The sequence below is a fragment of the Coprinopsis cinerea genome, assembly GCF_000182895.1.
Source record: "Coprinopsis cinerea okayama7#130 chromosome 3 map unlocalized cont3.3, whole genome shotgun sequence".
NCBI classification, from domain to species: domain Eukaryota; kingdom Fungi; phylum Basidiomycota; class Agaricomycetes; order Agaricales; family Psathyrellaceae; genus Coprinopsis; species Coprinopsis cinerea.
This window is the reverse complement of record NW_003307542.1, coordinates 113,327-128,084: the sequence shown is the minus strand read 5'-3', so window position 1 is coordinate 128,084 and position 14,758 is coordinate 113,327. Positions and strand designations below refer to the sequence as shown.

Here is a 14,758-nt window from a genome sequence, read left to right as displayed (position 1 = left end):
GTCCACGTATCAGGCTGTTCTTAAAATAGCACTCGGGTCATGACAGACTCAGGAGCAGCTCTATGGCGCAGAGCCGGAAAATGTGAACTTCCAGGGCTAGCAGAGTGAAGGATGTTTTACGAAGTAACTAACCTCCCACATGCGTAGCTTAATCTCCAAATAATCTGAGAGATACGTTTCTCGATATGACAAGGCGCATCTCGAGATTGAATCTTGGACCACGACCAGAAGAGATCCGTAGATCGCGACGGGGCCAACTCGATCTCCTTATCGGTATTGAAGACATTCAGAATTATCTGGGATGCATCTAGATGACCAGTGGGGTCCGTAGATGAATGAAAATCACTTTGAACGACAATGAAGATACCTGAATTAGAACTTCTTCTCTGCCGTCGGAGGATCGACCCTGAGGGTAACGCGAGACAGGAAATGTGCAAGAGACCGTCGCAATGGATCGATTTCACCCCATAACCTATGACAACGACCTGAAAACCGCGTATTTCGGCCGGAAATGTGAGTGGAAGAAAGGCCAAGGCGATGTTTGAAGGACCAAGACTATGTTGGGGAAAGATACAAAACGGATCAAGACCCAAGGCCTACCTTCATCCGATCCTCCGCTTCCTTTCCTCGCTTCCAAATGAACCTCTTGAGCCCTTCATTGTCGTCCATTGAGCCTTATGAGGGCTTTATGACCTATTAGGAGAAGGTTCAGCACTCACCCAGGGCATTAAGATATGGTGTTCTCACATGCCCGTACGTACTAATAAAGACCCAATGGCGTTTGAAAGAAGTAGACATGACAACCTTCCGAAGTTTGGATTAAGAGCCTTCATAGCCGCGGGCAACATGAGAACCTCTGAGCTATGGGGAATAGTAGCGCTCATTACTTTGGAAGGTGAAGCGAGGCATAAATTCACTTTTTAACCGCGTCGCATGAACATGAATGGCACGAGGGCCATGAGATCGCTGGCACGGCAGCCTAAGAGCAAAGAGAAAGGTTTCATTCCTTCAGAGTAATACACGATATATCACAATACAAGCAAAAGCAAAGAAAACAAAAATTAGAAGAACAAAACTGAGCGCATTCTAGCCTTAACCGATGAACGAGACCAAACCAACCACGCGCACCAGGCTCTCAACGCGTTTAAATGCACTGAGAGTACCACTGGTTCGAAACCTGGCAAGCATACGGGGGCTGGCACTGGGTAGGTCCAGTCCACCCTTGACCACCGCACTGGCCGTATCGGGTTTGAAGAGGCGCACCAGGGTTGGTGACAGGGGGAGGAGGTTGGACGACGGGTGGGTTGGTGACAACCGGGGGATTGGTGACGACAGGGCCTCCAACGCCAGTGGTCGAGAGGGCACGGCAGTCCCTGACCATAGTAGCGGGGTTGGGGCCGTTCTGGATGGGGTTGCAGCCAGGGAGCTCGTTGAGGTAGAATCTATGTAGCGGGTCCGTCTTCAGTAAGGGTGGAGAAGAGAGGAAGGCGTACCTCCTTCAACACGCTCGTTGACGACGGTGGGGAGAGTGCACTGGTTCATCTCGGCATCAGAGTTCCTGGTCAAAGCACGGCAGCTCTCGGGTTGACCACCGATGTCAGTACACTGATCCATAGCACGCTGGAGAGCGTCATCTTGCCAGCCGAAGACGTAGTCAGCGTGTTGTCCGTAGCCAGTGGGGTCACCGTTGGAGAGAACGAAGGGCTGGCTACCGTCAGTGGGCCATTGGGAATTGAATTGACGGGTGTCCCAGACGATTTCGAGGAAGAGGAGTGGCATGCGAGTGGGGTGAGACGAGGGGCAAGAACCAACATGGAAGAAGAGACCGTCACGACCGATGTTGCCAGTGGGGAATGCCATGTGGGAGGCGTGGTCCGGAGGATCGATATCCCTCCCATTCCAGCACCTTTAAAGGATGTTAACCCTTTCATTCCAACGAATTCATAGATGGAGAATCAACTCACGATGGGAAGAAGATGTTGGATCGGATACCACCAGCGCATTGACCGGACGGGAGGGCAACAGTGTCACGGTTACCAGTACCGGGGTGAGGGTAGGCGGGGTCACTTTGCCAGTTAGCGCCGAAGCAACGGAAAGTGATAGCACGTGCGTCGATGTCGTTGGTGCCCGAAGTCCTCCTAGCACGGGACATGGGGTCACCGACGATCATACGGAAGCCCTAGTACGAAAGAATTGTTCAGTTACTGGAAAACTCCACTCTAGGAAGAGGAACCCACCTTGGGGAAGGCAGTAACCCGTTGGTTGGAACCGATGGGTTGGATGTAGTAGACGGTGACACCACCGTTATAGTTACCAGTGAACTGGTTGGGCATTTGAGGAACCTAGCGAAAATCCCCAGTTTCATCAGCTCCCATTAACAGCAACGCCAAAGAGAAACTGACGCGAATGAACGATCCATTGCGGGCCTTGAAGTAAAGCACGGCAGTCCAGTAGTTGGACCTGTTTTCCTTGAATTTACAGGTGGTACAGGTGGAGAGACGACCAAGGTCGTTGTTGTGGTCCATGGTGATATTGAACGCGTTCTGTACCATTCTCGTCAGTTTACAAGCGTAAGGGATGAAGATGGAGGAATGGCCATACACCACCAATAATCTGGTGGACGTGGGGGGAGACCTGTCCGGGAGTAACCAGCCTTTACACCACCACCACCACCATCAGAATGAAAAAATAACAGTGAGAGATATAACGGAGTACGCACGGGTCCAACCGTTCAGTCACCAACTGACTACATCCGAATCGCAGGAGCGCATGCGCCAGAGGCGCGGCAGACGCCAACGACAACAATGCTGCCCACTTCATGTCGAGGGTTCCAAATACCTAGACCAGGAGGGGAGTGGTAGATAACGAGGGATGAAGAAGGAGGAAGGACTAGGCGAGGTCCCTATAAATACAATTTCAGCAGAAAAGACCAGGCCTTCGAATGATCTTGGCTATCCGGACGCTCGAGGGGAGGTAGAGGTGCTGTATTCTCGGTGAACGGCGATCGATAGAGCGCGTATGCGTAAATTGTTTTCCAGAATGGATAGGGAGTGAATCGTACGTGGTACGTACAGGCCTGAGAGGAGAGAAAATGTTAGGGGATTCATATTTCCATGGTTCAACCGGCATGGAGGAGTGCAGAGGACTGACCTATCTGCCAGTACAAAGTGAGAGATTTGAATCTGGGGTAAACCTATGCCATCATCCATCGTGAATCTCAACTGACCCACATCGAGGACATGCATCTGCATCTTCGTAGACGAATCAGGGATCGGAGATGTGAGAGTATATTCGGTGCCACGCAGTCCCAAACATGGCCATTACTCGTCGCGTGGGGTTTGGGTCCACTAGAAACTCTAACCATCGAAGACTCGAAGCAGCGCCCAAAATGGATAGCCAGTCAGCGCGCGTGAACAGTCGCGATAAACGCCCCTCATAATTCGAGTTACGATAGCAAAGGCCACGCCGAAGACTAACGCACCCATATTACGCGGTCTTCAGCTGCGAAACGACAGCCGAGGCATATATTGAGGTCGGATGTCCCTCGAAGGAGTTGGGCTGGACCCGAGGAAGTTGGTGTTCTAAAAATAGACGTATCAGTGTTGGAAGTCGGGCTCGGCAAAATAGATGGAGACAGTAAAACCTAAATGATCAACTGACCTCTTTGCACTTTCGCAGCACCACGCCGCAGTCCCACAACAGTTAAAGTACAGTGCGCACATCATACATACGCGTGCGGATGTCCCCGTCTCCCAGCGAAGAGGTGAATAGATGGAAGTTGGATAGAAGGTGCCCAGGAATGTCAGTTTCGAGTGGTGCCCATGTGCTCTCTCTCCGTGACGAGACCTCTACCCTCCTCATTGGCCCTTCCCCGGTTGAAATGTTCAAGATATTATCCTAAAAGTGAGAGACATAATCGCGACGAATCATCCGAAAATCTTCAGACAAGAAGCAGTCCACTCGATTCAGACTACCATCGCGAGATGCAGATTCCAGACCAGATGGCGAGATATAGATCCAAGCGAGCACTTCGATATGGAGGGCAGGGGAGATGCACGTTCGATATGGTGAAGGTCCCAGATGCAGAGCTCGATATAGTTGTTCAGAGCGCGTTCATCTGAAGATTTGCTCGCGTGTGTCGAGGGAGGCGCGCGAGTATATGCAAGAGCGAGAGTCGGGCCCGCGTATGTGCGTCTGTGCCTGTACGAAAGAGAACTGTTCATTTTCAGAAGGACTTCGAGCAATTAAGAGAGTGGCGTACCTGAGGAAGAGCTGCGAGAATCGCGGGGAGGTCCGTGAATAGTATGAGGATCGACAATCAAAGCAAAGGCTACTCTGAGTGAATAGATGCGGAATACGTTGTCCTCAGGATGGGCTTTCAGAACAGACATTCCACGGCGGGGGAGGGGAATATCACGGTCATCGTGCTGGCCATCATATATACCATCCCACTTTTTCATGACGTATTCCAAGAATAGTCAGACAAGGACAAGTCACAAGCCGAAGACGAATTTTCGAGAAAGGGCATCTACCGTCCACGGGCGGATGGTCTCGGGGCTCTACAAGTCAAGCCAAGGCAATTGAGGAATGAGCATTTCTCCGAGTGACGTGGCGCTATGTCGGCTGGGGAGAATTCGGACTGCGATGAAAGGGCGGAATGGTGACGACTTTCATCGAGACTTATATGTGCGGAGGTCTAGATGGTAGGGCTAGCAGAGGCTCTGCGTGCGGACAAGGGAATCTGGAAATCGAAGTTTGGTCAACATGGATCAAAATCAGTGCGAGCAACATACCGAATCAAAGTAAAACCAGTCATATCAGCAAGAGTAATCGCAGTTGCATAGCATAAAGCCACAGGTTGTATCCAGTTGTATCCAGCTGGAACTCAGAGCTGTATAACAGTCTCCAGCGCATCCGAAGAACGAATATAGTACGAGGCCAGAGTTGGGAAGGAAAGGGAGGTCGGGAAGCCATCGACGGGGGTCTTTTCAGTAGGTTCTCCTCAACTAGCAGCGTATTCTCAGATATAATGAACGTCCGTATCAAGGGTCGATCGCAAAACCTAAGCCGCCCAAAAGTCGCCTGTGGCCCACAGGTTAAAAACCCTCGACCGAGGCCAACTCTGTCAGGGGCCCAAGTACACTGGGCAATACTATTCAGAAAATCGCCTATTGAGGGTTCAGTGAATTAAGATGAAGGCAAGAGGGAACGCGCTTGGCACACATACCATTCACAAAAATCTTCACGCCAACGCTGCTCGACGCTCGTGCGGAAAAAGGTTGAACTGGAGGAGGGCCAAGCGCCCGAAGCCTCCCGAAGGGAATTGGAGGCCTTTGGCAAACAGGACCAAATAAGCTGCATGGGTGCTGTCTGACGCTCATTCAAGTGTTCCTCACCTATCCAGCTGCAAAATGCTATGTATTAGCTTGAGTAGGAAACAACGAGGCTATTAGGACGTAAGTCTGCGTGCTTGGAGCGCCGGTGGCCTGCGTTCCACCAGACTCTCAACATGAGGTTTTGGCGCCCCAACTTGAAGGCGATGTGAAGTTCAACCACCGCAGAACAACCTACTCAGACGTTCGGCATTTACTCGAGCAGAGTGGTCCCACGCGTCTCTCAGACACCCTCGTTTGAGAAGAGAGAAAGAGAAATTGTGATTCCAAAGAGGTATGAAGAAAGCTGACAAAACAATGTTCTAAAGTGCTACATATGCGATTTTCGCAACCATCCGGCGAATGACCGACCGAGCTCTATGCGCGCACCGACCTTAGGCCCTCTCAGTCGCTTAGAGGCACTGAGAGTACCATTGGTTGGAGACCTGGCAAGCGTAGGGAGGCTGGCATTGGGTAGGGCCAGTCCATCCCTGGCCACCACATTGACCGAAGCGGGTCTGGAGAGGAGCTCCGGGGTTGGTGACGGGAGGAGGAGGTTGGACGACGGGGGGTTGAGTGACAACGGGAGGGTTGGTGACAACGGGGCCGCCAATGCCAGTGGTAGAGATGGCACGGCAGTTCGGGACCATGGTAGCAGATTGAGGGCCGCGTTGGATGGGGTTGCATCCGGGGAGTTCGTCGAGGTAGACTAGAGGAGGAGGGAGAACAGTTAGTGGTGGTATAGCGGGAAGAGAAAATGCTAGGTCATACCTCCTTCGACACGCTCGTTGACGACGGTGGGGAGAGTGCACTGGTTCATTTCGGCATCGCTGTTCCTCTGGAGGACACGGCAGCTCTCAGGGGCACCACCGATATCCGTGCAGGAATCCATAGCGCGCTGGAGGGAGTCATCTTGCCAGCCGAAGACGTAGTCAGCGTGCTGTCCGTAGCCAGTGGGGTCACCGTATGAGAGGACGAAGGGCTGAGATCCATCGGTGGGCCATTGCGAGTTGAATTGACGGGTGTCCCAGACGATCTCGAGCAAGATCAAGGGCATACGGATCGGGTGTGAGGATGGGCAAGTTCCAACGTGGAAGAAGTGACCGTCACGACCGATGCTACCAGTGGGGAAAGCCATGTGCGAAGCGTGGTCCGGAGGATCGATGTCCCGTCCATTCCAGCAGCTACATTGAATGTAAGGGACCAATGCTCTTAGAACAAGTAGGAAGGGGACTTACGATGGGAAGAAGATGTTAGAACGAATACCACCAGCGCAGGCACGGTTGGGGAGCTCGACAGTGTCATCACCAGTTCCAGGGTGAGGGTAGGCGGGGTTGCTCTGGAAGTTGGCACCGAAGCATCGGAAGGTGATAGCACGGTTGAGGGCCTCGTTGTTGGATCGGGCACGGACCATCGGGTTACCGACGATCATACGGAATCCCTATACGGTCATATTCTTGTTAGAGCCGATAACAAAGCTACCAGAGATCCATCCACATACCTTGGGGAAAGCGGTAACCTTCTCGTTGCTACCAATGGGCTGGATGTAGTAGACGGTCATACCGCCATTGGGGTTTCCAGTGAACTGGTTGGCAATTTGGGGGACCTACGCGACTCGGTTTAAGATGACGGTTTCACCACAAGGTGCGACGGGACATACCCGAATGTACGAGCCGTTGCGTGCCCTGAAGTAGAGGACAGCGGTCCAGTAGTTAGACCTGTTCTCCTTGAAACGACAGGTTGTGCAAGTGGAGAGACGACCGAGGTCGTTGTTGTGGTCCATGGTGATATTGAAGGCATTCTAAGGGTGGTTGAGAGTGAGACCGCAGTTCATGTGAGACGAGCAGGTGTCGCAGACTTACTCCTCCAATAATTTGGTGAACGTGAGGGGAGACTTCACCAGGAGTGACCAAGCTGGATATACGGTGAGCAGCGCGCACAACGACGCGTAACTAAAAATAGGCTTACGGGTCGAGACGCTCGGTCACGAGCTGGGAGCAAGGGAAGCGCAGAAGAGCGTTGGCAAAGGGTGCGACGACCGCAAGGGAGAGAAGGGTTCCCCACTTCATGGCTGATGGTCTGAAGTCGAAGATTGACGGGGAGTACCAGATCTGAATAAAGTTCGTCTATTAATACCCACCAGCTTAATGTGTTTTGCATCGCCGTTAGATCTTCTTTGGGCTTCCCCGGAACTCGTTTTCCTGATTCAAACATCCGTGATTCGTCCGCTGTGGATATCCCATCCAGGGTTATGGTGACAATCATTTTACGAAGTGTACAAGATATTCCCAACGGGAACCGTGGGCCAAATTGGCGCTGTATAATTCCGTACAAGATCTTGGCGTAAATGGAGGTGGATCCTTCTTTCCGAGGTTACACATAGTACATAGCTCGTCGTAGCTACAAACCTCGTCTTTCGACGTCCTCTGTGGCCATAGGTGAAAAGACACCTATGGCTATGATCTCTTTGCTTACCTGGGCGCATCCGAATCACCCTAATGAAAGCCTTGACTTTCACTTGACAAGGCCAGAGATGGATGTTCATCGCGTTAACTTAGGCTCTAACCAAGTGCCAAGCGTGAACCGGAACAAGCGAATCGTGACAAACTGGGGAATCCCATGATCAAATCAAGATTTTCTGACATCTCACGTTTTATATCTCCACTCAGCAATCCCTTTTGGTCTCGCAAAAGAACCATTGAGCGTGGGTGCCAAGGAGGCAATACCGCCTTTGGTATACTGAAGACCCCACATTCGAGGGCCAAAAGCGGCGATGACAATCAATTTAGCCACGAGGGAGAAGGACGCTCGAAAACGTGGTGACTGAAGACTTCTGAAGCTGCATGGCATTTGTGATTGGGATTGGCGGACTAAATGTTCCGATCTCCCGCTAACCTCAGGTGAGCTCTCTGGTATACTTGGGTGGTTTCCCTCTCATGAATGAGACTGGCTTCTCACTCTTTCAAGAGTTTTCGCATGAGACTCGAGAGCGAGAATATATTCATGTGCTGTGATACTTCAAGTGCCAGCGGGATACACACACTATTAGGACGGCAGCCACAACAGGTTTAACCATGAACAACAATTGAAAGTAGCCCCGTGTAACTTGGAAGTTGGGACTCGCTTAAACTGTGCAGCCCCTGGGCTTGGACAGCGACTCTTCCCACTTCCTAGATGTTCATGAAAGCTCTAGCAACCGTATGAAACTTCATAAGTTGTCCAATAGGAGATTTCTTGCTACAGTTGACGACACTTATTCAATCGATTCCCTGCAGTTCTACACGCAGTCGACTAAACCTCGGGCCAACGACGATATTATCCGGCAAGTGGCGGGCCGGAGGGTGCTTCTTCAAGGGAGAAGGCAGTTGGAAGGTCTGAAATGGGACCTTCCTTCTGCGCAGGCACGTCAGCAGACCTCTAATGCACAGAAAAGGACTGAAAATCGTCGTACTTAATTGTGATGTTTGTCGAAGAAGCTGGGGGCCCCACGTGAACCATCCGCACTCGTGTCTCCACACCTTCCACGAGTCAATTGGCTTCCCAATGGAAGAAGTCTTGTGTATGCGCCCCAAGAAGCGACGGTCACCTCTCGGCTCCGGGATAGGATCAGTTCTCATGCTGCTGACCGGCAACCATGCGACCCAATGAAAGCGGTGCAATTGATGCTCAAACCTCACCGAGATATTACTTACTGGAGGATTTAGAGAGGATAGCTAAACAATACTGGCGTACGAGCGATAGAGTCCCAGCGAGAATAGATCACGTAAGTGCCGGCCTCACCTGTCCTCACTACTTTTTCGCTCTCTGGGTCCTGGCCTCTCGCATCGATGCCGACGTGCCGTAGGGACAAATAAGTACAAGCAGAAGATGGGCAGAAGATGGGCGCTTCATGGAACCCCACGCGCGCCTCTTGCAGGAAGATCACGGGGTCGACTGAAAAGGAAAGAAACCCACAAAGCGTGGCATTTCTATTACGCGTCTCTCAAATCTATCGATCGTCCACAATGTCCATCGAGCAAGAAGCAAGTGGAGGGAAAGATATCGGTTGTCCCCGTAAGTGTGCGATACAGGCCTTGAAGATATCCCTGCGGATGACGAACGATTGATACCTAGTGAACGGATGCGACATTCCAGTGGATATTACTTTCAGATCGATCGATGGAGTGGACCTTGGCTTTCATACGTCGCACCTCGAGACCTACGCCGATTCTTTCCCTGCGAGTGACATGGTCGTTGACGATGGCGAGCCCGTGCCACTCACAGAGAAAGGATCAACGCTGCAATGGCTCTTCCAAATGATGCACAAAAGAAAATATGACACGCCCGATCTGAGTAGTGAACGACTGGAAAAGGTCCTGGAGTTAGCTGAGGCAGCGGAGAAGTACCTCGTCTTTCATGTACTCGAGATTTGTAGGTTGCAGGCCAAGTGCGTCAGATTTCGATACTTCATCATGGTGGGGGCGCTCACTCATGGTGTTATCCAGAATTCGCTGGAGCGAGAGTCCCCTGGCGGTGCTTTGTTACGCGGTAAAGCACGGTTATCTCGACCTCGCGGATACAGCCGCTCCTGAAACCGTCACAATGCCCATAGCCGATGTGGAGTGCATCATCAGAGAAAATCAGCGGCTGCACCTTGCTTGGGTGAGTAGGATAGATGTTCCTCCACCCGGATACTGAATATGTTCCGTCTTCCTAGCATTGTTATGAACGAGCATGGCGTGAGGTCGCAGAATTGGCGGTGACGGCGCCTGAGCCATACATCAACGCAAAGAGAAAGAAACACTCCTGCCCTGGACGCGATTCCTATTTCACCCAGACTCTATCCAATCTTCCTCGCACAGCCGGTGCGACCATCCAACTCTTGGTGAGAGATAAGCTCCCAGGAGATTACTACAGCCAAAACCTAAGCGACATCTCCGGATGCGGTGTCTGTCTGGACCAAGTTAGAGAATGGGAAAGAAGAATCGCTCGACGTATGGAAGGGATTGGGAAGTTCAGAGAATACTTACATTAGTTGGTGATGTAAAGATCCGACTGCTGGAGTCCATTGATACTGCATATTTCGGAGGAATATGCTCTGAGGGTATCCCATCGTCGAAACACGTCGATGCTCAAATCTTTGCTGAATATCGTGATCATTCGCAGCGAAAAGGGCTGCGAAGATTGAATTCCGGAGCGGAAGGAGAGCGCTGCGGATGCGTGGCACCCCAACACACATACATATCGCGTCGCAGTGCGGATGGTAATCGCCGTTGTTTGACACGCTGCCCACGGGCGCTTAATGTATGATGTACTGCGGCACGGGTTCTGAGTCACGTATACACGAGGCTAATCGATGTAGAGTTATCGATCCACCGCTTTTCTATAGCCTTCACCCATCCAAGTCTCGCAGAAACCGATATTCCAACAATCCTTTTTCAAACCATGGCTGAATGTCCTGGTACGTGTAGGAATTGAGTTGTATCTTGGCCAAATGGCTGAAACGATGATGCTGGACGATGTCAGTGAAAGGCTGTTCCCTCCCCATCGATCTCACACTCTTGTCAAGCGACGGAGTTAGGATCGGCGCGCACAAGAGCAATCTCGAGCTCTACACCGATGGATTCCCCACCAGCGACTCGGTGTCAGACTCAGAGGGCCTAGTCGAGCTCACCGAAGATGGCGAGACCCTGAAGCTGCTGATGCACTTCTGTCATAAGCACAAATACCCGAACGTCACCGGGCTGTCCACTGATCGACTCTTGAAACTGGCGGAGGCGGCTGAGAAGTACATCGCGGAAATTGGGATCATCGCGTGTAGCACCGCGTTACGGTGGGTTACACTCCCTGCGACTGATGGAAGCTGGGAAATGATTTAGTGATGAAATACAGATACAGGGCTGAGGAGACACCCATTGAAATCTTGGCCTATGCAGCCAAGTACAACCACCCACACATCGCGGACGTAGCTGCTCCTCTTACTATTCACCTGCCGGTGAGCAGAGTTGATGAAGCAGCCGGCTCGCCGAGAAGCCAGTTGACAGCCCTCTGGGTGAGTCATGTCTCGATGTCACTTTTACCTGGTCAATTCCGCTCATCTCCTTTTCGACCAGTTCCGTTACAGGGAAGGATATGAGGGTGTGATTCGCGCCGCAACTGTTTGTCCGGCCATGATATCCTATATCCGAACGGGGAAGTTCAACGTGGGGATTGAGCATGTCTGCACAACGGGAGCAGGAGAGTATTTTCCGAAAACGTTGAGCAAGATTCCACGGGGGAACAATGAACTCTGCAGGGCGATCGTCGATAATCGACTACCCGGACAAGCTAACTTTGCGGACGAATACGAACAAGAGCTTCAAGCTTGTGGCAAATGCAGGGAGCGTGCAAATACCTGGCACAATAACGTTAGATCCGCTCTGGAGATGGTTCCCAAGTTCAGCTCGCTTATGGGCTAAACGTGCCTATTCCATGCTCCATAAATGCATACACTAGCAATACAACTAGAGTCTTTCGTACGCAGATACGTGTCGAATAACAACATGCGCGCGTAAATAACCATATGCATCATCGTCCAAACCGAGATGATCAACCAAATCAATCGAACGTCCATACCACTTGGCTCGATCAAAATGCAAAATCAGATAGAAACACCCAACTCCGTCTCTCCCCTCTGCCAAAGCAACCCTCGTCTGTACCACATCTCGATACACACGCGACGAGTCCGAGTCGAAACGGTTCACCCTGAACCACAGCCGTCGAAGGTGAGGTAGGAGAGGGCTCTCCGAGGATCCAGGCGTCTGTGCCCGCCGCACGCAGAAGGCACCGACGAGCCTGTCATCCTCCAGATTCGGAATATCCAACTTGAGCTCCTCCAACGCATCCAAGGTCCTCAGAAACAGCAGCAAGTTATCCACCGAGCACCCCAAGCCAGTCAGAACCAGCCTCCTCAGCCCTCTTCCAAACCTCCCAACCAGCTTATTCCAGCTCCCTAAATTCATACGATCATGGAAGAATCTTTCGCCTGGCTCACATCGTACTTCCAAATTCCTGAGCTTCCCAAAGCTGAGGTTATGAAACAACGAGGAGAGACTATCCGAGCCTCGGTATTCAATCACCAGTTCCACGAGATCGTCCATCGCAAACGGGGTGCTCAACGTCGCATTGCCATCCGTAAGAAAGGTCGATGACGGGGGAGGAGCAAGATGCATATAGTCAGACTGGGACGTCACCCAGAACCTGCCCACTACGAGTTTCGGGCACGCTCGGACGAGGTGAATCCACCTTCCACGGTTCACAGGCGCTCGGGCGTTGAGCATATCCAGATGCGTAATCTTCCCCCAATCGATGGCGAGTACACCAGGCTGCGCAGGTGCCAGATCCAAAGACACGCGTCGAAGCATGGGGCACGCCTCAAACCCCCGAATAGGCTGGGCGACGGACACCGAATCCACCAAGTTCGCCTTGATGCTCAGCCCCTCCAGAGCACCAAACGCCACCTCCTCACCAGCAAACGGCGAGAACAGAGGCTGCAGCACAGTCTTCACAGGCGCATCGATAGCCAGCGTCCGAATGCGGTTGGAATGAGCAGTGAGGACGGCGAGCGTGGATGGGTGGAGTGGCGTGGATGGTAGGAGGGCGTAGCGGGGCGTGAGGGCTAGGTGGATGGGCAGAGGGTGCGAGCGCTCCATCCACAGACGGAGCAGATTGGATCGAGGATCAACCTCGCGATCACTCTCGGGTCTTTCCCTCCCCCTTACACCATTGTTGGACCCTGCAGCACCAACCACACGAAAAGGGTTTTCAGGGTACACAGGAAACGCCGAAGCGTAAGCGTGAGCATGGAGGTCGGAAGGCACTGAGGACGCCGAGTCGAAATACGTATACTCGAAACACATCCTGTTCCACAGCTCTGGTGTACGAATCGCAATGTTGCGCCATGACGTCGATACGTGTGTTATCGCCAACAGGGTACTGGTTCTTGAGACGCTTGGCAGGCCTTCGCCAGTTTCTGGAGGGTTCGAGGAGGAGAAGAATCCGCTCGCTCGTGGGCGGTAAGAAGGTGAGGCACCCAAGCTGTCAGCGACGGAAAAAGATCCTCGCCCTTCCCGTCCTCCAGCCCCTCTTCCAGTCGCGTTCGCACCTTCCAAATCTCCGAAAGCAGTAGATCCAAACGATAAGCTCCCAGATGCCAAACTCGATACGTCGTTGGACGGAGATGCAGCACCACTCGATATATCGATATCGTCAGCCGGAGATGCATCTTCTCGATCCCAGTAGCACTCCCATCCGGAGTCGCTAGCCTGAGGAAGAGTGTGGATGAAGATTTCTGCCAGAATTTCGGGCGGGAGCTGGGATTGAGGTGATAGTGATAGAGCCTGGATGTTCCGAGGAATGGAGAAATCGGCAGTGCATCAGTAAAAAATGCTAGAATCGGTGAATGAAATCAGAGAATAGGTGAATGATTATCAGAGAACCGGTGAACCAGGATTGAATGAGTAATGCAGCAAGAATGGATAGACGAGTGAATGAACGAATGAATGATGGTCGCGATTAGGTTTCTATCGATGGAAAGGATAAGGCACGACGGCCATGAGGAAGTGGTGCAGGGCTATACGCCAAGCTCGGAGAATCCAAACCCTCAAAGACCAACACCAACCCGTAGCAAAAGAAAAAGAACACTTTGCGCTTACCTGTTCCAATTGGTCGCACAAAGACGCGATAGCCTTCGTTTCGACTAAACCTTTATCCGCCATCCTTCGCCTGCCTTCTCGTCACTTCTCTTCTGTTAGCCAAGTATTTGTTGGTCTTGGGTCTGACTGTTGTGTAGTTGTGTGACGCCGATACTGCTTGATATCCGACGCCGATAATGAATGGTGGATGACGCTGATATTCCAGGGCGTAATACGAGTATACCCTGGGCTGTGCGCGAAAACGCTTCTTCCCCTCGTTCTCTTCTGCCAAGCTTGTCTACGGCACTCTTCGTGCTCAACGACCTCGCGGGCGCTCCAGCCTTCCAATCAACGGAAGAACTGACAGTTGTCGGCCAAGCCTAGCAAAGTGTATAGGCACGGAGTATCCTTTGCACTAGAACGTTCCTCCGGCGCCAGGTGAGTTTCAGTTCTGAGGACAAAGGCCAAGTCAGTCAAGGATATCCGGTGTCAGTTACTGGTGAATAATGGAAGAACAAAATCGACCTGACTCACGAAAATCGACAGAATGAAACGACAAATGAAGAGGTCGGTCTTTGAGCTTCGAAGTTCGCGGGCCCGGGTCTTGCTCGATTCTTCCTATGATAAACCCTCCGTACTTCCGAGTTCGCCAAATCAATTCTTCACTCGCCAATCCAATAGGCGATTTGCCATCAAGAGTGGAGTCAATGGCAGTCCCGGTCCCGCTGTGTCGTT

At 51.9% G+C, this 14,758-nt stretch overlaps 5 protein-coding genes across 5 annotated transcripts; 1 reads left to right on the top strand and 4 right to left on the bottom strand.

Annotated features, from left to right (window-relative positions):
• Positions 1-1,144: 1,144 nt before the first annotated feature.
• Positions 1,145-2,820, bottom strand: CC1G_14064 (hypothetical protein; the record flags this gene model as incomplete). Its single annotated transcript, XM_002911486.1, has 7 exons — positions 1,145-1,459; positions 1,516-1,906; positions 1,965-2,179; positions 2,238-2,342; positions 2,403-2,543; positions 2,602-2,653; positions 2,720-2,820. The coding sequence occupies 7 exons, from the start codon at positions 2,818-2,820 to the stop codon at positions 1,145-1,147; spliced, it is 1,320 nt and encodes a 439-aa protein (XP_002911532.1).
• A 666-nt stretch (positions 2,821-3,486) lies between these two features.
• CC1G_09636 (hypothetical protein) lies at positions 3,487-4,460 on the bottom strand (the record flags this gene model as incomplete). The annotated part of the gene is made up of 4 exons (XM_001829695.2): positions 3,487-3,581; positions 3,732-3,897; positions 3,975-4,234; positions 4,262-4,460. 4 exons carry the CDS (start codon positions 4,458-4,460, stop codon positions 3,487-3,489), a joined length of 720 nt encoding a protein of 239 aa, XP_001829747.2.
• Positions 4,461-5,785: 1,325 nt separating this feature from the next.
• Positions 5,786-7,441, bottom strand: CC1G_09635 (hypothetical protein; the record flags this gene model as incomplete). Its single annotated transcript, XM_001829694.1, has 7 exons — positions 5,786-6,081; positions 6,144-6,556; positions 6,611-6,813; positions 6,874-6,978; positions 7,033-7,173; positions 7,235-7,286; positions 7,341-7,441. 7 exons carry the CDS (start codon positions 7,439-7,441, stop codon positions 5,786-5,788), a joined length of 1,311 nt encoding a protein of 436 aa, XP_001829746.1.
• A 1,935-nt stretch (positions 7,442-9,376) lies between these two features.
• Positions 9,377-11,809, top strand: CC1G_14063 (hypothetical protein; the record flags this gene model as incomplete). Its single annotated transcript, XM_002911485.1, has 9 exons — positions 9,377-9,425; positions 9,486-9,798; positions 9,857-10,013; positions 10,069-10,236; positions 10,401-10,614; positions 10,741-10,812; positions 10,878-11,184; positions 11,244-11,403; positions 11,465-11,809. The coding sequence occupies 9 exons, from the start codon at positions 9,377-9,379 to the stop codon at positions 11,807-11,809; spliced, it is 1,785 nt and encodes a 594-aa protein (XP_002911531.1).
• A 45-nt stretch (positions 11,810-11,854) lies between these two features.
• On the bottom strand, positions 11,855-14,107 carry CC1G_09632 (hypothetical protein; the record flags this gene model as incomplete). Its single annotated transcript, XM_001829691.1, has 2 exons — positions 11,855-13,729; positions 14,045-14,107. The coding sequence occupies 2 exons, from the start codon at positions 14,105-14,107 to the stop codon at positions 11,855-11,857; spliced, it is 1,938 nt and encodes a 645-aa protein (XP_001829743.1).
• Between the last annotated feature and the right edge of the window lie 651 nt (positions 14,108-14,758).